General features: G+C 39.0%; 2 protein-coding genes across 2 annotated transcripts; both read left to right on the top strand.

Annotated features, from left to right (window-relative positions):
• Positions 1 to 2,460: 2,460 nt before the first annotated feature.
• Positions 2,461 to 3,363, top strand: LOC146313970 (trace amine-associated receptor 1-like). The gene has a single exon (XM_084738210.1). The coding sequence runs from the start codon at positions 2,461 to 2,463 to the stop codon at positions 3,361 to 3,363; it is 903 nt and encodes a 300-aa protein (XP_084594336.1).
• A 13,595-nt stretch (positions 3,364 to 16,958) lies between these two features.
• On the top strand, positions 16,959 to 17,534 carry LOC146313969 (trace amine-associated receptor 1-like). The gene has a single exon (XM_084738209.1). The coding sequence runs from the start codon at positions 16,959 to 16,961 to the stop codon at positions 17,532 to 17,534; it is 576 nt and encodes a 191-aa protein (XP_084594335.1).
• Positions 17,535 to 22,814: the final 5,280 nt, after the last annotated feature.

Here is a 22,814-nt window from a genome sequence, read left to right as displayed (position 1 = left end):
AACATGCTTCCTACTCCACTAGGTGATGCTATGCCCATGACTCCTCATTGTCATGTAGATGTGTTCAGGACAGGACTTGTATCATACAAGTTTTGTGCAGTTTGGATCATTTACAGCAAAGTTAGAGCAATTTCGTGTTTCATGGTGAGACATCAAAACTAAACATCATACCACAGCCACACCATTCAATGCTGACTTTTGATCACAAACCTGTCTAGATGGTACAGAACCATTTTGAAGTCAGTCCTGTTGGGTTTGGCAGATGAGTCAAAGACTCTTTTTTGTGTGCCTGGACATGATACATGTGCAAACCGATTTTTGTGCATGTTGTATGGGGAATGCAGTTTAATGGGTGTAAGCCATTTGGCCACACCCAATGATGAAACTCATGTCACATGTTCAGGCCAGGATGGTCAACAAGCATGTGAAGTTTCAGACAGCTGCACCTGTGTACACTTAAGTGAATGGAACTTCTGTGTTTTGGCGAGGCATCGTCCTTCACCATACCATCAGGGCAACACCCTTTGACGACAATGTTATGATCTTCAATCTTTGATTGTCAATAAAGCATTACCAAGGTCTTAAGGCCTTTCTAATCAGATTTGAGTTGGATATGGTCAACCCACTTGGAGCAGCACATCAGTCTGTCAGTAGGTGGCGCTATGACTATCATGGAATGTTGTCATGTAAACGTGTTAGGGGTGGGGCTTTTATAAAAGTGAAGTTTGATGAAGATCGGACCATTTATACTAAAGTTGTAGCAATTTCGTGTCTAATGGTGAGACATCAAAATTTGCCGGAACGCCACTGCCACACCCTTCAACAATAGCGAAATCTTGGTGTGATACTTCTGTGCTGATTGTTTGTGGTAATGATAATAATAATTCCCTCAGTTTCAATAGGGACATCGCACCGAGGTTGGTGCTCGGGCCCTAATAAAAGATATATGGCCCTATCTTACTCCTGGTGCAAAGCCATTGCGCCGTCAGCGCAAGTGATTTTGCTATCTTATGCCAGCGCACGTGCCATTTTTGCCATGTGTGTAAGATAGCAAATGCGCTTGTGCTGGGTCTGTGCCGCTGTGGATGTGAGGTCTAAAAATGAAGGCAAAAAGAAGGCGTGGCCGGGCGCGTTTGCTATCTTGTGCTCAGCACATTGGGGTAAAACGTGCTTGTGCCTTAGGGTCGTGTCTTGTCCTGATTTAAAACTTCAGAACAGAACAACTTGTTTAGCAGCAGGACAGAGGAGCGAGGATGGGAGGACGAGATGATGATTAGGTGGGAGAGGAGAAGAAGGAGGAGCACGGTCAGCCGCATATCTGCTCCTCCACCTGGCTCAGGTGGGCCAGCGGAACCGGGAAACTTCGTGGCTGGACTGGATCTGTTCGCCTCCCCTCTCTACTGCACCATCTCTCTCCCCACTCCTCAGCCAGCAGAGTTAATGATGATGATGATGATAATAATTAATTATAAAATACAACATACTTTCAACATGCTTCAGGTTAAAATATAAGCAGTTACATATCTGCATGACATTTGTGGTTCATTTATTGTATTGTTTTTTGCAGGCATTAATGTAAAATAAATTATTTACACATGAAGCTGTTTTAGACGTCCTGCTGTCTCCATATATCGTGTTTTCACTCCTCGAAACAGGAGATCTGTCTCCTCACTTTAAAAATCTTTTCTCTTTGTTTCCTCCTGGTAAATCCGCCGTCATGCTGCCTCTGCTTGTGCTGCTGGCGCACCTGCCTCTTAAAGGTGATGAGAGCTGACTTTCTGATTGGTTTATTGCATGTTCGGCCTAAACTCGCCTGTGAATTAATGAGGGCACTTGGGCACATCTGATAGGTGTATCCTGCTTTGCGTTGGTGGCGGAAAGGGCAGGGCAGGGCAAAATATCACTCCTGCCCCTGGCACAAGACGGCAAAGGTGGATTTGGACACATCTTGAATAAATTAAATCCATTGCACCTCACGCTTGCCACTTACGCTTTAGATCAGCGTAAGATAGGGCCCATAGACTTTTCTGATAGATCAATGGAATATACAAGGGAAAGGAAGGCGTGTTATCTGTGTTAATAATATAAAAACATACAAACATGGAGGAATCTGAAAAAGTGAGACTTTGACATATTGAATTTATCTCCTATTATCCCTCCAAATTTTTAACAGAATACATGATATTAAATTTCGGTACTACTACAGTGAGTACCCTGTTGACATGGTCCCTTGACCATGATATGCAAATGAGCCCAGAATAACAAGTCTGATCTGAATATACTGCTCAGTGGAACAGACCAAGAGCTCCATCAGTACAGATGCACAAACCAAACAGAGTGAAACACAGAACACTAAACTTTACTGAAAATCTTTCTCTACAGGAAATTAGAAACTATTCATTTTCTTGATTTAAGGGATGTTATTTCAAACACTGCCTCAATATTAATGATCATTTCTGCATGAAACGTAACTTTTCTGTCAACAGGTCTGATGATGATATTGACAACAGCATTGTCTGTCTTGAAACACTTCTTGATGTACCTGACCCCAGAGCTCACCCCCTGATGCAGGCATTTTATTTTTTTGCTGTCTTTTTATCATTTCTTATAATATGTGGAAACCTTCTTGTAATAACCTCTATTATTTATTTCAAACAGCTCCACACTCCTACAAACTTCCTCATCCTTTCTCTCGCTATAACTGACCTTCTTCTTGGGGTTTTACTTTTGTTGAATGTCATGGTACCAGCTACAGAAAGTTCCTGTTGGATACTAGATTATTTTGACATGTATCTGAGCTCATCTTCTGTTTGGAACTTGTGCTTTATTTCTGTTGACAGATATTATGCTGTGTGTCAGCCTCTGAGGTACAGAACTAAAATAAATTTCTATGTTATTGTGATCATGATCCTGGTGAGCTGGATTTTATCTGGTTTTAGTCTCTCAATTTTGGGTTTAACGTATGTTTTTTCTTTTTATCTCCCAGCTATCATAATGTCTATAATCTACCTAAAGATTTTGTCAGTGGCACAGAGACAGACACGCAGCATCCAGAACACAACCTGTCAGAGAACAAAGTCTGAAAGTAAGATGGAGAGAAAGGCCACTAAAACTCTGGCTATTGTGATGGGACTTTTTCTGATCTGTTGGACTCCTTTCTTTCTTTGTTGGACCATTGACCCTTTGATTAATTACAGTATACCTTTTGAACTGTATTATACATGTGTGTGGCTTGGATGGTCAAATTCGATGTTCAATCCATTCATCTATGGTTTCTTTTACAGCTGGTTTCGATCAGCTTTCAGAATGATCATTTCTGGGAAAATATTTCAAGGTGATTTTACTCATTCTAAGCTCTCTTGACTCATGACTTGCTGGTAATCATCACTAGTTTGGCTCTGAAGATTTTAACTGTTAACATTAATCGTTAATGTGTGTAAATAATCACAGGATCCACATATCTCATAGTTTTCCTCATTTCTTACTGTATGTATTCAGTCATAAATGCTGCATAATGAATGCAGGAGTACAGCTCTGAAGTTCTCTGAGAATAAAACTTCAGCATTTAATGTTGAAATGATCTCATAGTAGTAGTTTTTAGTCAGTGTCTTCATCATTTGTTTTGGTTGCAGATGAAGACAGAATAAAGAAACAGAAGTTTCATCACTAAATATCTGCAAAGTTCTTCAATTGTAGTAACATCAAAATTGTCCATAATCACAGTTCCCATCACAAAAGTAGCTCAAGTAAAGAACGATGGATTACTTTTGTCTCTGTTCAGATAAAAGGTTTATGGATGTACACATGAGCATCATTTAAAGTAGGAACAAGTTTTGATGCAACTTCATAAGTTCTCATTCTGTCTCTGCTTTGACACTAAGATGTTGTGATTTCAAGACTAAGCAGAGAAAATGTCCATTTTTACAGTCCATGATGATCATTGCCATTTATATTGTCCACACTACAGTAATGTGTCATTTATTGAGTCATTATTAGTGGACACTTGGCTTGCCTTTGTGAGACAGTTTCTAAAGGATTCATATTTACAAAACAGTACAAGCCTTATTTTTTTTTTTTTATCTGAACACTGTATGTGTTTCAGTTGTGTTTCAAATATGTATTCTCATTTCTTAGAGAAAAAATCTGGACCTCAAAATGCTGCCAGATGGCCCTCCGATTATTTTCTCAGTCACAATAAAAATCATTCGATTGACTTTTTTTCCCAGGAAGGAGGGACAGATATGCCAATTTTGGATGATGGTCTAAATTAGGCTGGTAGTAACAAGGAGAAGACTGATTTACATGATGGTTATTCAGACTGTTCAAAGTGTAAATATGGGCTGTAGAGGAGCGAAAAGTTACACAAAGGTGAAGACAGTTCTGATCCCATCAATGTATATTACAATCTAAAAGAGTTTAAATAAGCTGCTCTTTCTTTTCCTGGTAGGATGGAAGAGGTTCCAGTTATGTTTAATGTTGTAACCTGTAACTAATGCAGTTGCAGATTTTAAAGTAGTTTCAAGTAAAATATCTGAAATGTCAAACCTTGAGCCAAGTTAATAATAAGTTTTGGTAATATATCAGTCAACCTGAAAATAAAGAAAGAAAAGAAAGATGAGTTATGGTCCCTTTAATCTTCTTTAATTTTATCTTATAAGTAATGTTATTATTAATGTGTATTCATTAACTGGCGCCTGGCCTCCTGTCATTTTGAAAAGTGTCCCCTGGTTAAAGTGAGTGGAGTAACCCTGCTGTAGGGGTTCCTGGGACAAAAATGAGTTTCACTGTGCATCATTTCTGTAGCAATTACTATGTGGCAGTTTGATTAAGCACAAATGAATTTAGACTGATGTGACATGTAAGCACAAGATGAACTGAAATAATGAGGGCTGTGAGAACTCAGCTGTGACTTCTACAAAAAATGGCCGGGACATCACAGTCTTGTCTTTTATATTCTTTATTTGAAAGACTGCGCATTATTGCACGGACAAAGGCTCAGCACTGAACTGGTTACATTCTCTTTAGCTAGCATGACTTTCTTCTTCTGAACGGACACCTTTTTTTTCTTCTAACTCTGGAGTAGAACATTCCTGCACCTTGTGGTCTATATTAGCCACTCCACACAATTTTAACTCCTAATACTACAGAAAATGCCTTCATCCTTTTCATATTTTTAACTCATTTTAACTGTATGTTTTTGACTATATGAATAATTTTATAAATTACAGTATCAGTGAACTGAAGATACAACAATGGCTCCTCTACAAGATGGTGAAACAAGTGCATCTAGTCAGGGTGAAGTAAAGAGCAATTTAATACTCAGACACAATATCTGTCTTTGTCTCTTATTCCAAATGATTATTCATTACATGGAAACAAGAACCTCCATGTACGTCTGGAGAAGAAGCACATGAGACTGAAGAGAAATTGTTTACACTGCAGTTTATACTTGAACATTTGAATATCACTCTTTGTTACAAACAGTTGCACGTTTAGCAACAAGTTCAGAGCACAGACTACAGCACAGCTGGTCTCCAGTCTCTCTGGGGTTCTTATAACATAACTGTCTTCTACTATCTGTACTTGATCTGTAACACTTGATGTGAGCAAGGCCTCACTCTTCTCCCCCTCTTCACCGTCACATGTTCCCACTACTTTCTGAGAAGGAGTTGTTGCTATACAATTTGAATATTTTGACAGAGACACACTGACTTTTATCCTTACACAATATCATTTCAGTTTCACAACAGTCACTTCTATGTCTTACTTCATCATGCATATACTTTATTTTGTTTTATTTGTTTCTTATTTATCTCATACCTGATGGGTGATAATCCTGATCCACAGATCTGTCCCCTTTAAGGTGGAAAATATAATTCATCTATAGTTCAGGGTAAAGTGATAAATGAAAAAATAAACACAGTTAATGTCCTCAGTGGTACACTGTGAATATAATAATATGCTTCTATCCCACTACTCTGTCACTTTGCTTACACACAGAGCTGGTTAAAGCCACTTCTCGATGTAGGTTTCACCCAAAATGGCTGATTCAAATTTTATGCTTTTCTTAAAGGCATACATTGAGATCTTTTTTTAACATGTATAAGGATGAGATCTCTGCCACTGTCAGATGGAAGGCCTTTGAAGTGTTTATCAGAGGCATGATCATATCCTATACTAGCTCAAAAATAAGCATAAATTGAAAATGAATGAACTTGATCACAGGATCAGGCATTTGGAGAGAGAGGTCATCTTTGATGACTCCCTAAAAATAAAACTAATTAATGTTTCTTGAAGCCCAGTATGATACTTCTGGGGGAGCAGCCCAGCTGCTGACTCTGTGCTCACCAGTGTTTGTTTACCTGATTTTAAATTCATTTTTATAAACTATTTTGAGTGGTTTGTTTGTCTAATTTAGGCCATATCTACTGGAAACACTTCTGTACTTTGCACTTTACCACCACTGTGAATTTTGCATGATTATTGATCACTTTTTGCCTCATGGCGTTTGCGCTGGGGAACAATTGCTGGACGGGCCAACAAGAGGTACTGACCTACACATAAGAGAACGTGCTGTCATTACGCTCAACTGGTGGTTCTTCATCTCTTAACTTACCCACAGACTGTTCTGAAATCCAGCGGACTGAAACATGTCTGGAGACGTGACGAAAGAGAGGAAAAAGTGAGGTTCAAGAGGAGGAGTGAGACATCGACTCGCTGAAGCAGATTTCCTCTGCCTGTCATTACCCTGTCAAACGTCCACTCCATAAGCAACAAATTGGATGAACTTATAATTAGAACTGAATATGAGTGTGTCAGAGCATCTCCAAAACTGCAGCTCTTGTTGGGTTTTCCCAGTCTGCAGTGGTCAGTATCTATCAAAAGTGGTCCAAGGAAGGAACAGAGGTGAACTGGTGACAGGGTCATGGGTGGCCAGGGCTCACTGCTACATGTAGAGAGTGAAGGCTGGCCCGTGTGGTCCGATCCAACAGACGAGCTACTGTTGCTCAAATTGCTGAAGAAGTTAATGCTGGTTCTGATAGAAAGGTGTCAGAATACACAGTGCATCACAGTTTGTTGCATATGGGGCAGCATAGCCACAGACCAGTCAGGGTGTCCATGCTGACCCCTGTGCACCATGAAAGCACCAACAATGGGCACATGAGCATCAGAACTGGACCACGGAGACATGGAAGAAGGTGGCCTGGTCTGATGAATCACATTTTCTTTTACATCACGTGGATGGCCAGGTGTGTGTGCATCGCTTACCTGGGGAACTCATGGCACCAGGATGCACTATGGGAAGAAGACAAGCCAGCGGAGGCAGTGTGATGCTTTGGACAATGTTCTGCTGGGAAACCTTGAAACCTTATTTTGACATGTACCACCTACCCAAGCATTGTTGTAGACCATGTTTCATGGAAACGGTATTCCCTGATGGCTGTGGCCTCTTTCAGAAGGATAATGTGCTGTACCACAAAGCAAAAATGCCTCAGGAATGGTTTCAGGAGCACAACAACAAGTTTGCTGTGTTGACTTGGCCTCCAAATTCCCCAGATCTCAATTCAATCGAACATCTGTGGGATGTGCTGTACAAACAAGTCCGATCCATGGAGGCCCCACCTTGAAACTTACAGTACTTAAAGGATCTGCTGCTAACATCTGCCCAGATACCACAGCACACCTTTAGGGGTGTAGTGGAGTCCATGCCTCGACGGGTCAGGGCTGTTTTGGCATCAAAAGGGGGACCAACACAATACTAAGCAGGTGGTCATATTGTTATGCCTGATCAGTGTATGTGCCTGGGCTGAATAATGATGCTGCAGGTGAGAGAATAGCGTTAGAGTTATAACAATGCACTCTGCAGATCAACCCATTCTGATTCTTGTCCTTCTGAAAAAGCTCACTGATCTTTATATTAACTCTTCCTTAGTGCTTTGGATCAGGAATTTTCTTTCTTGCCGCCCACAGAGGGTTTGTTTTTGCCCCGGTGCTATTCTAGCTTTTTACAAATGAATTTATGGTCAATGACACACATTTTAAGTTGTTCAAGCATGCGGATAACATGGCCTTAGTTGGCCTTCTTCAGAAATCAGATCCTTTAGGTGAAGCAGCTTATTTAGCTCATACTCAGACACTTCAAAAGTGGTGTCATATTAGTTGTCTAGAAATTGTGGCCAAAACAAAAGAACTAATTATTTGTACAAAACAAGATCTGAAGATAGAACCAGTTCCACCCGATAGTCAAAATGTTGAAACTGTGTAAAACTTTAAATACCTTGGCATATTTCTAGACTCCCAGCTGAGCTTCCCTGAAAACACAGAGCATATCTCTAAAAGATGCTCACAGGGACTTTACCTTCTCAGGAAACTCTGTGGCCTCGGTGTCAGTCAGCAGATTTTGGAACTTGTTTATAAAACTATTGTGGAAAGTATTTTAACCGTTCATCTTCAATGGCAAGTAAGATAAGTGGCAAATCCCAGAAGCCTTTGGTCCAACTTTTTGCATAGAGGACAAGGAAGAAGGCGAGGAGCATCCTGTGGCAGATTGCTCCCATCCTCTTTCCAGCCAGTCTGAGCAATTAAACTCCAGGAAGCGCTACAGATCAACCAAATTTAACTTGGAGGTGATATATTCCTAGAAAATGCCAGTGTAAATTCTATGTCTACCATTTGTACTCAATAAATACAGGTCTATAAAAGAAAAAGAAGCCACTATCACCATTATCCACACAACACAGATTCCACAGGTTACCTACCAGGCAGTTACAGTGACGTTATAAGCGCATGACTATTACAAGGGTTCAGAGAGGCCAAGTTAACTTATGAAATATTTTTCATATTACTGTGACCTTTAACCCTCATATATACCTTTTAACCAGTATAACATTTATGTTTGACCACAATTCACATTTTCACCACATAAATTACATCAAAAATGAATAAATTGCAAGGCTGTACAGATTAAGGCCATATGTGCCCCTTCCAAGGCTTTTCTCCACTGCTCTGCTGTTGCAGCCAACCTGAAGTCCCCATCCCATGCAGACCTCAGAGTCTTCATCAATGTGTTCTGTAAATTAGAAAAGAAATCATAAATTAAACCTGCAAGCAACATTTTATGGGCCCTTGCACCCGTAAAATGAGCAGGCATGGCCTTATGACTGTTGAAGAGGCTTTTACAACATTCAGACAACATGCTTCCTACTCCACTAGGTGATGCTATGCCCATGACTCCTCATTGTCATGTAGATGTGTTCAGGACAGGACTTGTATCATACAGTATTGTGCAGATGTGATCATTTACAACAAAGTTATAGCAATTTCATGTTTCATGGTGAGACATCAAAACTAAACACCATACCACAGCCACACCGTTCAATGCTGACTTTTGATCACAAACCTGTCTAGATGGTACACAACCATTTTGAAGTCAGTCGTATTATTTCTATAGCAGGAGTTCATTAAAATACAACATGGAAAACACCCAAATTGACCACAAAATTAAAAACGGCTGACTTCTTGTTGGGTTTGGCAGATGAGTCAAAGAGGCTTATTTGTGCGCCTGGACACGATACATGTGCATACTGATTTTCGTGCATGTTGGTGACACGTGCTTTGAGGAATGCAGTTTAATGGGCGTGGCTAAGCCACTTGGCCACACCCAATGATGAAACTCATGTCACATGTTCAGGCCAGGATGGTCAACAAGCATGTGAAGTTTCAGACAGCTGCACCTGTGTACACTGAAGTGAATGGAACTTCCTGTGTTTTGGCGAGGCATCGTCCTTCACCATACCATCAAGGCAACACCCTTTGACAACAGTGTTATGATCTTCAATCTTTGATCTTCAATAAAGCATTTTCCAAGGTCTTAAGGCCTTTCTGAACAGATTTGAGTTGGATATGGTCAACCCACTTGGAGCAACACATCAAAGTCTAAAACATGTCATTTTCTGTCAGTAGGTGGCACTATGACTATCATGGAATGTTGTCATGTAAACGTGTTAGGGGTGGGGCTTTTATAAAAGTGAAGTTTGATGAAGATCGGACCATTTATACTAAAGTTGTAGCAATTTCGTGTCTCATGGTGAGACATCAAAATTTGCCGGAACGCCTCGGTCACACCCGTCAACAATAGCGAAATCTTGGTGTTATACTTCTGTGCTAATTGTTTGTGGTAATGATAATAATAATTCCCTCAGTTTCAATAGAGACCTCACACCAAGGTTGGTGCTCGGGCCCTAATAAAAGATACAGACTTTTCTGATAGATCAATGGAATATAGAAGGGAAAGGAAGGCATGTTAACTCTGTTAATAATATAACAACGTACAAACATGGAAGTATCTGAAAAAGTGGGACTTTGACATATTGAGTTTATCTCCTATTAGCCCTCCAAGTTTATTAACACAATACATGATACTAAATTTTGGTACAACTACAGTGAGTACCCTGTTGAGATGGTCCCTTGTCCATGATATGCAAATGAGCCCAGAATAACAGCTCTGATCTGAATATACTGTTCAATGGAACAGACCAAGAGCTCCCATCAGTACAGATGCACAAACCAAACAGACACAGAGTGAAACACACAGAGCACTAAAACTAACTGAAAATCTTTCTCTACAGGAAATTATAAACTATTCATTTTCTTGATTTAAGGGATGTTAGTTCAAATACTGCCTCAATATTAATGGACATTTCTGCATGAAACGTAACTTTTTTGTCAACAGGTCTGATGATGATGTTGACAACAGCATTGTCTGTCTTGAAACACTTCTTGATGAACCTGACCCCAGAGCTCACCCCCTGATGCAGGCATTTTATTTTTTTGCTGTCTCTTTATCATTTCTTATAATATGTGGAAACCTTCTTGTAATAACCTCCATCATTTACTTCAAACAGCTCCACACTCCTACAAACTTCCTCATCCTCTCTCTCGCTGTAACTGACCTTCTTGTTGGGGTTTTACTTTTGTTGAATGTCATGGTACCAGCTACAGAAAGCTCTTGTTGGATACTAGATGATTTTGACATGTATCTGAGCTCATCTTCTGTTTGGAACTTGTGCTTTATTTCTGTTGACAGATATTATGCTGTGTGTCAGCCTCTGAGGTACAGAACTAAAATAAATTTCTATGTTATTGTGATCATGATCCTGGTGAGCTGGATTTTATCTGGTTTTAGTCTCTCAATTCTACCTTTACAACAAATTTTTTCTTTTTACCTCCCAGCTATCATAATGTGTACCATCTATCTAAAGATTTTGACAGTGGCACAGAGACAGGCACGCAGCATCCAGAACACAACCTGTCAGAGCACAAAGTCTGAAAGTAAGATGGAGAGAAAGGCCACCAAAACTCTGGCTATTGTGATGGGACTTTTTCTGATCTGTTGGACTCCTTTCTTTCTTTGTTGGACCATTGACCCTTTGATTAATTACAGTATAACATTTGAACCGTATTATACATGTAAGTGGCTTGGATGGGCAAATTCAATGCTCAATCCATTCATCTATGGTTTCTTTTACAGCTGGTTTCGATCAGCTTTCAGAATGATCATTTCTGGGAAAATATTTCAAGGTGATTTTACTCATTCTAAGCTCTCTTGACTCATGACTTGCTGGTAATCATCACTAGTTTGTTGATATCTGTAAATAATCACAGGATCCACATATCTCATAGTTTTCCTCATTTCTTACTGTATGTATTCAGTCATAGATGCTGTATAATGAATGCAGGAGTACAGCTCTGAAGTTCTCTGTGAATAAAACTTCAGGAATTAACGTTACAGTAGTTTTTAGTCAGTGTCTTCATCATTTGTTTTGGCTGCAGATGGAGACAGAATAAAGAAATTTCTTCAATTGTAGTAAAATCAGTTGTTCACAATCACAATATCCATCACAAAAGTAGCTCAAGTAACATATGATGGATTATTTTTTGTCTCTGAAAAGATTTATGGATCTACACTTAAGCATCATTTTAGAAACACTTTTTGATGCAACTCCATAAGTTCTTATTCTGTCTCTGCTTTGATACTAAGATGAGAAAATGTCCATTTTTACAGTCCATGATGATCATTGTCATTTATATTGTCCACACTACAGTAATGTGTCATTTATTGAGTCATTATTAGTGGACACTTGGCTTGCCTTTGTGAGACAGTTTCTAAAGGATTCATATTTACAAAACAGTACAAGCCCTTTTTCTTTTAAATCTGAACACTGTATGTGTTTCAGTTGTGTTTCAAATATGTATTCTAATTTCTCAGAGGAAAATCTGGACCTCAAAATGCTGCCAGATGGCCCTCCGATTATTTTCTCAGTCACAGTAAAAATCATTCGATTGACTGTTTTTCCCAGGAAGGAGGGACAGATATGCCAATTTTGGATGATGGTCTAAATTAGGCTGTTAATAACAGAGAGAAGACTGATTTACATGATGGTTTTTCAGGCTGTTCAAAGTGTAATTATTAGCCAAAGAGGAGCAAAAGTAACACTGAAATTAAGACAGTTCTGATCCCATCAATGTATATTACAGACTTAAAGAGTTTAAATGAGCTGCTCTTTCTTTTCCTGGTAGGATGGAAGAGGTTCCAGTTATGTTTAATGTTGTAACCTGTAACTAATGCAGTTGCAGATTTTAAATGCAGTAAAATATCTGAAATGTCAAACCATGAACCAAGTTCATTTTGGTAATAAGTTCTGGTAATATATCAGTTGAAAATAAAGAAAGAAAAGAAAGATGAGTTATGGTCCCTTTAATTTTCTTTCATTTTATCTTATAAGTAATGTTATTATTAATGTTTATTCATTAACTGGCGCCTGGCCTCCTGTCATTTTGAAAAGTGTCCCCTGGTTAAAGTGAGTGGAGTAACCCTGCTGTAGGGGTTCCTGGGACAAAAATGAGTTTCACTGTGCATCATTTCTGTAGCAATTACTATGTGGCAGTTTGATTAAGCACAAATGAATTCAGACTGATGTGACATGTAAGCACAAGATGAACTGAAATAATGAGGGCTGTGAGAACTCAGCTGTGACTTCTACAAAAAATGGCCGGGACATCACAGTCTTGTCTTTTATACTCTTTACTTGAAAGACTGCGCATTATTGCACGGACAAAGGCTCAGCATGTAACTGTTTACATTCTCTTTAGCTAGTATGACTTTCTTCTTCTGAACACCCTTTTTTTTCCTTCTCACTCTGGCGTAGTACATTACTGCCATCTTGTGGTCTGTATTAGCCACTCCACACAACTTTAACTCCTAATACTACAGAAAATGTATTCATCCTTTTAATATTTTAAAGGAGACATATCATGCCCCTTTTCCACAAGTTAACACAGGTCCCTGAGATCTCAAGGCAACTTCTGTGCCATGCTTTGGTCAAAATACCTCAGGGATCAGGCGCCAGAGCACCCCTCTCACCTTATGAAAACAGCCCTGTTTCAGAACAGCTGGTTTCAGTGCCTGTTCCTTTAAATGCTAATGAGCCACTGCTAATTCCACCCACTTCTTCCGTGGGTTGTGCCAACATGAGTATTGCATTGCGTTGCCATGACAACTGTTGTGCATCAGCCCTGGGCAAAACATGGCTGCCGGAGAGGACACATCAGTTCAATGTCATACAGTCTTTAGTTATTGTGGTAAAATCGCTCACAACCTACTACAAGTGACTTGAGTGTGTACTGTGCTACTGATGTACCAATAATCCAAAACTATGTTTTTGGCAAATGGCAAATAAATGCAAGTAACGTTCACCTCATGAATCAGTTTATGTTACAACAGTGAAACTCAAAGGCTGTAGGTAACGCACACAAATGGAGAGGGGAGGGGGGAAATGGCTTACCGGCAAATCATATTTTTCATGCAAATCTCTCCAAAGACTAACTATGGACATCTATACTCTCATGTTATTTTAGAGTGTTGATAAGATTAGGGTTGGGCGATTGGATGACTATATCGTCTGTCGACGATAGGCTGAATCCATCGCCGATTACTTTTTTTTGCCTGATTTTTAGGGTGATATTTGTCATTTTATTTTGCTATTCTAATAGTCTGCAGAGTGACAGCCTCTGCTCTGCACCGCGCTCTCATCCAGCAACGAAGTTCACACCCACTCAGCCAACCATGAGTGCGCTGAGCTGGGTGACAAGTGAGTGACCAAACCAGAGTTGGTGATTGTTGGACAAGTGGACAGCCTAACAAAGATGGTTTTGGTGAGTTTTACATGTTTTTCTGCTGAGTTTAAATGAAGTGTGTTTTCCAAGGTGTCAACAAGCCAAATGTATCCACTCAGCTCTTCTGTCTGCTGAGGCTGGAAGCAAATGTAGCGAGTTGTGCTGCTTGGTGCAGCTAACAATAGAGCAGTTTGCGTGCTTATTTTGCCTAGACATTACTTGTGCCTTGTGCATCTCATGACCAGGTTTTGTGTCAGGCTAAGATCAGCAGGAACAGAGACCTGCTGACCTCGACTGGGTAAATTTTTTAACAGTCGAAGGAACAGACTTGGTAGATGAAGATTGTGGTTCAACATTAAAAAGGGGTACTGGAGGGGGTGCTCCACTGCTCAGATTCCTTGGGAAAGCAGTGTGCTGAAAAGGCTTTAACAGATTGTCAAATCTCAAAGGACCAATGCAGATTTCTCCTAGTCTTGGAACATCGGTTTGCTCTGTACTCTTGCAGGGTTATCTGGGATTTGTCATGAGAGTTTGGCCAATCATTCTACATGTGTTTTGTAGACATGGAATAAACTTTGGACCATGTCTCCTGCGGATTCCTGTAGATGATACTACAAGAGGATGGTGTACCCAGGGTGCGAATACAGGCCGAACTCCACCACAATGGGCCTTGTCATGTCATCAACTGTAATGCAGGATTTGCATCGGACTTACTTGTCTCGAGCAGCTACTTTTCGTGATGTGGTATTGGGTGCGGGGTATCGGAGTAGTTTTATGAGTATGAGTATGAATACGTGAGGACAGTATTGGACTTATATTCGATGCTGGTATCGGTATCGGTGCATCCCTAGTTCCAGCAGGGGACCCATTCCCTGGCTACATTGACCAGCTCTGACTGGGCGATCCCGAGGCATTTCTGGGCCAGGGTGGAGATATAATCCTTCCACCTGGTCATGGATCTGCCCCATGGCTTACTCCCAACTGGACGTGCATGGAATACTTGCCTAGGCAGGTGACCAGCATGGCTTGGAGGCGATCAGCCTGTGCCACTGCTGAGGTGTTATGGAAGCCCAGGTTGCTTTGATAGCAGCCTTCAGCTCATTTGTATTGTGGGGTCTGGCATCTCTCATCTTCCTCTTGACAATACCCTATAAATTCTCCATGGGGTTCAGGTCAGGTGAGTTGGCTGGCCAATCAAGCACAATAACACCATGGTCATCAAACCAGTTCTGGGTTGTTTTGGCAGTTTGGACAGGTGCCAAGTCCTGCTGGAAAAGGAAATCAGCATCTCCAAAAACCTTGTCAGCAGACGGAACCATGAAGTGCTCTAAAATCTCCTCGTAGACGGCTGCGTTGACTGTGGATTTCATAAAACACAGTGGACCAACACCCCAGATCATCACTGACTCTGGACAATTTACACTGGACTTCAGACAACTTGGATTCTGTGCCTCTCCACACTTCCCCCAGACTCTGGGACCTTGATTTCCAAATGAAAAGCAAAATTTACTTTAATCTGAAAAGACAGACTTTGGACCACTGAGCAATGATCCAGTTCTTCTCCTTAGCCCAGGTAAGACGCTTCTGATGTTGCCTCTGGGTCATGAATGGCTTTAAAATTAAAATAAAAAAAATGCTTGAAACATTTTACTTTAATTGTATTGAGTCTACAATACATACAGTTTTCACTTTTTGAAATAACTGACAGAAAATATTTAAGTTCTCTGTGATATTCTAATTTTGTGAGATGCACCTGTAGTTATTCAGCCATGCCCCTTACAAAAAATTATATCACATGGAATTTTTCACCACAACTGATGCATGTGCCAAATTTCATGTGTTATCGAGTATGTTAAGGCCCCCAAAACGGCAGTTTCCTTTTGTCGTAATAATAATAATAATAATTCCTTCAGTTTCAATAGGATACTCACACTGAGGTCAGTTCTTGGGCCCTAATAAAAGACTGCCACAGACCTTTGGAACAGCTCAGAGGAATATAGACAGGAAGGAGAGGTGTGTTAACTGTGTTAATAATATAAAAACTTGCAAACAAGGAGGAGTCTGAAGAAGTGGGATTTTGACATGTTGAATTTATTTCCCAACACAAACCATGATCTTTTCCAAAACCTAACTTAGTAGAATTGCAACTTTCATTTCCTATGAGACCTTCAAGTTTATTAAAGTGCAACCCTAAATGATAGAAATTTTGGTACGACTAAGCTGAGTGCTCCGTTGAGAGGGTCCCATGACCATGATATGCAAATGAGCCCAGAATAACAAGTCTGATCTGAATATACTGCTCAGTGGAACAGACAAAGAGCTCCCATCATTACAGATGCACAAACCAAACAGATACAGAGTGAAACACACAGAGCAATAAACTTGAATTTTGAATTGAATTTTCTTGATTTAAGGCATGTTATTGCCAACATTATCTCACTATTAATGATCATTTAGGCATGAAACCTACTTTTTTTGTCAACAGGTCGGATGATTATGTTGAGGACAGAATTATCTGTCTTTATGCACCAAATGCACCTGGAAATACAGCAATCAACACCATGCATTTATTATATTTTTTTGTTGTCTCTTTATCAGTTCTTATAATATGTGGAAACCTTCTTGTAATAACCTCCATCATTTACTTCAAACAGCTCCACACTCCTACAAACTTCCTCATGCTCTCTCTCGCTGTATCTGACCTTCTTCTTGGGGTTTTACTTTTGTTGCGTGTCGTGATGCCAGTGACGACAAACTCTTGTACAGTAATAGATGATTTTGATATGTATCTGAGCACTTCCTCTGTTTGGAACTTGTGCTTGATTTCTATTGACAGATATTATGCTGTGTGTCAGCCTCTGAGGTACAGAACTAAAATAAATATCCGTGTTATTGTGATCATGATCCTGGTGAGCTGGATTATATCTGCTCTCGGAGTAACAATTTTAGGTTTACAAGATGTTTTTTCTTTTTTCCTCCCAGCTATTATAATGTCTTTAATCTACCTAAAGATTTTGATTGTGGCACAGAGACAGGCACGCAGCATCCAGAACACAACCTGTCAGAGCACAAAGTCTGAAAGTAAGATGGAGAGAAAGGCCACTAAAACTCTGGCTATTGTGATGGGAGTTTTTCTGATCTGTTGGACTCCTTTCTTTCTTTGTTGGACCATCAATCCTTTGATTAATTACAGTATAACATTTAACTTGTATTATGCATGTATCTGGCTTGGATGGTTGAATTCGATGCTCAATCCATTCATCTATGGTTTCTTTTACAGCTGGTTTCGATCAGCTTTCAGAATGATCATTTCTGGGAAAATATTTCAAGGTGATTTTACTCATTCTAAGCTCTCTTGACTCATGACTTGTTGGTAATCATCACTAGTTTGGCTCTGAAGATGTACATCTCTTTCTACTGCAGCTCATATAAAATTAGCCACTGTACTATGCATAAAGTATCTGTATGTACAACTCAGTACACAGATAGCAGTACATAGTAAACAGTACATACAATAATCTCAATGATAATGTCTGTTAATAATCACAGGATCCACATATCTCATAGTTTTCCTCATTTCTTACTGTATGTATTCAGTCATAGATGCTGTATAATGAATGCAGGAGTACAGCTCTGAAGTTCTCTGTGAATAAAACTTAAGCATTTAATGTTGAAATGATCTTTTTCTTACAGTAGTTTTCACTTCTGCTGATGGAAAAAGACATTTCATCACTGCAAAGTTCTTCATTTGTACTAAAATCAAAATCAGTTGGCAAAAAATTGCAAATTATCCACAATCATAATTCCCGTCACAAAAGTAGGTCATGTAATGATGGATTACTTTTGTCTCTGCTCAGATAACAGATTTATGGATGTACACTGCAGCATCATTTACAGTAGAAACACTTTTTGGTGCAAATTCATTAGTTCTCATTCTGTCTCTGCTTTGACATGTATGAAGATGCTGTGAATTCAACACTAAGCAGAGAAAATGTCCACTTTTACGGTCCATGATGATCATGGCTGTTTATATTGTTCACATTGTAGTTTGTGTCTTAACAGTATTGAGTCAATTTTAGTGGACACTCAGATTGCCTTTGTGAGACAGTTTCAAATGGATTCAAATTTACAAAACATCACTAGCAGGGGTTTTTAATATATTTACCATAACTAAACGGCAGTTGCAGTGTTTAAATGCAGTAAAACATCTGATTCACCTGTCAATCGTCACATCAACTTATTTTGTTAATAAGTCAGCTAATTTCAAAATAGAGAATTTCAAAGCAAGATGAGTTACAGGCTTTTTAAATGACTTAATTTCATCTAATAAGTAATGGCATTGTTGATGTTTATTCATTAAGTGGCCCCTGGCCTCCTGTCACTTTGAAAAATGGTCCCTGGTCAAAGTAAGTGGAGTAACCCTGATGTAGGTGGTTCTGGGAAAGAAAATGAGCTTCCCTGTGCATCACTTCTGTAGCAATTAGTATGTGGCATTTTGATGAAGCAGAAAATAATTCAGATAGCTGTGACATATAAGCACAAGATGAACGGAAATAATAAGGGCTCCTCTACAAGATGGTGTAACAAGTGCATCTAGTCAGGATGAAGTAAAGAGCAATTTAATACTCAGACACAATATCTGTCTTTGTCTCTTATTCCAAATGATTATTTATTACATGGAAACAAGAACCTCCATGTACGTCTGGAGAAGAAGCACATGAGACTGAAGAGACATTGTTTACACTGCAGTTTATACTTGAACATTTGAATATCACTCTTTGTTACAAACAGTTGCATGTTTAGCAACAAGTTCAGAGCACAGACTGATGGATGATAATCCTGATTCACAGATCTGTCCCCTGTAAGGTGGAAAATATAATTCATGATACAGGGGGTAGATCTTTGATAGTTCAGGGTACAGTGATAAATAAAAAAAACAAACATGATTAATGTATATAGCCCCTAGATAAATGAGCCCTTTACCTCCTGTTACAAAACACTATATACATCTAATTCCCCAGAAAATTTGGAAAAACAGAATGAATTCCTTAGTAGTCCTTAGCTTAGTATTCCCTCGATAGCTAACTATGACAAAACATATGGATGAGAAATTAAATGCTTCAGAAATTGCTGATGCCATTATTAACATGAGAGGAGGTAAAGATGTAGCCCCGATGGTATTTACAAGATATTCAGAGATAAATTACTTAAACCTCTTTTAGCTAGCTATTGAAACCTAGCAAGCCACCCATATATTGTACAACATATAGACCTATTTCATTGCTTAATACAGATGCTAAGATTATTGCTAAAGTCTTTGCTAGAAGACTAATTTTTTAAGTCATTATAATAATTCTGTAGGAGGAGTTCATTAAAATACAAAAGCTGGAAAAAAAAAAAAAAAAAAAAAAAAATTGACCATGAAATTCAGAGTGGCCGACTTCCTGTTGGGATTTGGTTTTGGGTTCCAACAGACTTTTTTGTGCGTCTGGGCTTGATCTATGCGTGTGCCGATTATCGTGTATGTTGGTGAAACGTGCCAGTAATGGTGGTGTTTCCCATTGACAAAAAACATATAACACGTAAATTTTTACCAAGACTGACACATGTGCCAAATTTGGTGAATTATTGAGTATATTTATAGTATAGTATATTTAAGACCCCAAAAATGCAGCATTTAATCCAAAGTTCTAGCAATTTCGTGTGTCCTGGTGAAACACCAAAACTAGACACCATGCCACAGATACATCGTTCAATGCTGAACAAATCACAATGTTAACAATATAGCATGATCCAGGTCTTAAGTCCTCTCTAACCAGATTTGAGTTGGATATGGTCAACCTGCTTTGAGGAGCACACCATGTCTAAAACATGTCATTTCCTGTGGCCAATAGGTGGCGCTATAACTATTACAAAAAATTGTCATGCAGATGTTTTCAGGGTGGGACTTTTGTCAAACGTGAAGTTTGATGTAGATCAGACCAATAATACTAAAGTTATGACTATTTCTTATTTCATGGTGAGACATCAAAAAATTCAACGCTACATAACGGCCATGACAATCAACACAGACGTTTTGAAGCCCTTCTGTCTAGAGGGCGTGGCCTAGGCATTTGGTCACGCCCATTCTGAGAACTATGTCACATGTAAATTTTCGCCATGATTGACACATGTGCCAAATTTCACATGCTTTAGAGTATGTTTTCTATGTTCGCCCCAAAATGGCGATTTCCTTTTGTCATAATAATGATAATTAATTTAATAATTCCCTAACTTTCAATGGATTTCTTGCACTGAAGTCGGTGCTCGGGCCCTAATAAAAGATGAAGACTTTTGTGACACATTAAAATTGTGTTTAACACACCTCCCGTTCCTGTGTTAATAATATAACAACATTCAAACATGGAGGAATCTGAAAACGTGGGATTTTGACACGTTGAATTTATTTTCCAACTCAAACCATGATTTTTTCCAAAACCTAACCAAGCAGAATTGCAATTTAATTGCATCTCTTATGAGTCTAACAAGTTTATTAATGTGCAACCCTACATGTTAGAAATTTTGGTACGACTACACTGACTGCTGCGTTGAGATGGTCCCATGAGCATGATATGCAAATGAGCCCAGAAAAACAACTCTGATCTGAATATACTGTTCAGTGGAACAGACACAGAGTGAAACACACAGAGCAATAAACTTTACTGAAAATCTCTCTCTACAGGAAAGTAGAAACTATAAAATTTCTTGGTTAACATATGTCAGTGCAAATGTTTCCTCACTATTAATGAACATTTCTGCATGAAACCTAAGGTTTTTGTCAACAGGTCTGATGATGTTGTTGAGGACAGCATTGTCTGTCTTGAGGAACTTATTGATGACAGAACTCACCCCGTTATGCATGCATTTTATTTTTTTGCTGTCTTTTTATCATTTCTTATAATATGTGGAAACTTTCTTGTAATAACCTCCATTATTTACTTCAAACAGCTCCACACTCCTACAAACTTCCTCATCCTCTCTCTCGCTGTAACTGACCTGCTTGTTGGGGTTTTACTTTTGTTGAATGTCATGATACCAGTTACAGAAAGCTCTTGTTCGATACTAGATGATTTTGATATGTATCTGAGCTCATCTTCTGTTTGGAACTTGTGCTTTATTTCTGTTGACAGATATTATGCTGTGTGTCAGCCTCTGAGGTACAGAACTAAAATAAATGTCCATGTTACTGTGATCATGATCCTGGTGAGCTGGATTTTATCTGGTTTTAGCCTCTCAATTCTACCTTTACAACGAATTTTTTCCTTTTACCTCCCAGCTATCATAATGTCTATAATCTACCTAAAGATTTTGATTGTGGCACAGAGACAGGCACGCAGCATCCAGAACACAACCTGTCAGAGCACAAAGTCTGAAAGTAAGATGGAGAGAAAGGCCACTAAAACTCTGGCTATTGTGATGGGACTTTTTCTGATCTGTTGGACTCCTTTCTTTCTTTGTTGGACCATTGACCCTTTGATTAATTACAGTATACCATTTGAACCATATTATACATGTATGTGGCTTGGATGGTCAAATTCGATGCTCAATCCATTCATCTATGGTTTCTTTTACAGCTGGTTTCGATCAGCTTTCAGAATGATCATTTCTGGGAAAATATTTCAAGGTGATTTTACTCATTCTAAGCTCTCTTGACTCATGACTTGCTGGTAATCATCACTAGTTTGACTCTGAAGATTTACATCTCTTTCTACTGCAGCTCATATAAAATTTGTCACTGTACTATGCATAAAGTATCTGTATGTACAACTCAGCACACAGATAGCAGTACATAGTAAACAGTACATACAATAATCTCAATGATAATGTCTGTTAATAATCACAGGATCCACATATCTCATAGTTTTCCTCATTTCTTACTGTATGTATTCAGTCATAGATGCTGTATAATGAATGCAGGAGTACAGCTCTGAAATTCTCTGTGAATAAAACTTCAGCAAATTACACTTTAGCATAATTTACAGTTGAAACAGTTTTTGATGCAACTTCATAAGTTTTCATTCTGTCTCTGCTTTGACATGTATGAAGATGCTGTGAATTCAAGACTAAGCAGAGAAAATGTCCACTTTTACAGTCCATGATGATCATGGCTGTTTATATTGTCCACACTGCAGTAATTTGTCTTAACAGTATTGACTCATTATTAGTGGACACGTGACTTGTATTTGTGAGACAGTTTCAAAAGGATTCAAGGATACAAAACAGTACAAACACATGTTTTTTAAAAAGAATTTGAACAACGTCTGTGTGTTTTGATAGCCTTCTGACTATTTTCTTAGTCACAGTAAAACTCAATCGATTGATTGTTTTTCCCAGGAAGGAGGGACAGACATGCCAGTTTTGGATGATGGTCTAAATTAGGCTGTTAGTAACAGAGAGAAGACTGATTTGCAGACTGTGCAAAGTGTAATTATTAACTGATGAGGAGCAAAACTCACACAGAATTGAAGATAATTCTGATCCCATCAATGTGTATTATAGACTAAAATAGTTTAAATAAGCTGCTCTTTCTTTTCCTGGTAGGATGGAAGAGGTTCCAGTTATGTTTAATGATGTAACCTGTTTCAAATGTTTCCAAAGCA

The sequence above is a fragment of the Lutjanus erythropterus genome, chromosome 15 (genome assembly GCF_056507025.1).
Source record: "Lutjanus erythropterus isolate fLutEry1 chromosome 15, fLutEry1.hap2, whole genome shotgun sequence".
Lineage (NCBI taxonomy): Eukaryota > Metazoa > Chordata > Actinopteri > Lutjaniformes > Lutjanidae > Lutjanus > Lutjanus erythropterus.
This window is presented reverse-complemented; position numbering and strand designations above follow the sequence as displayed.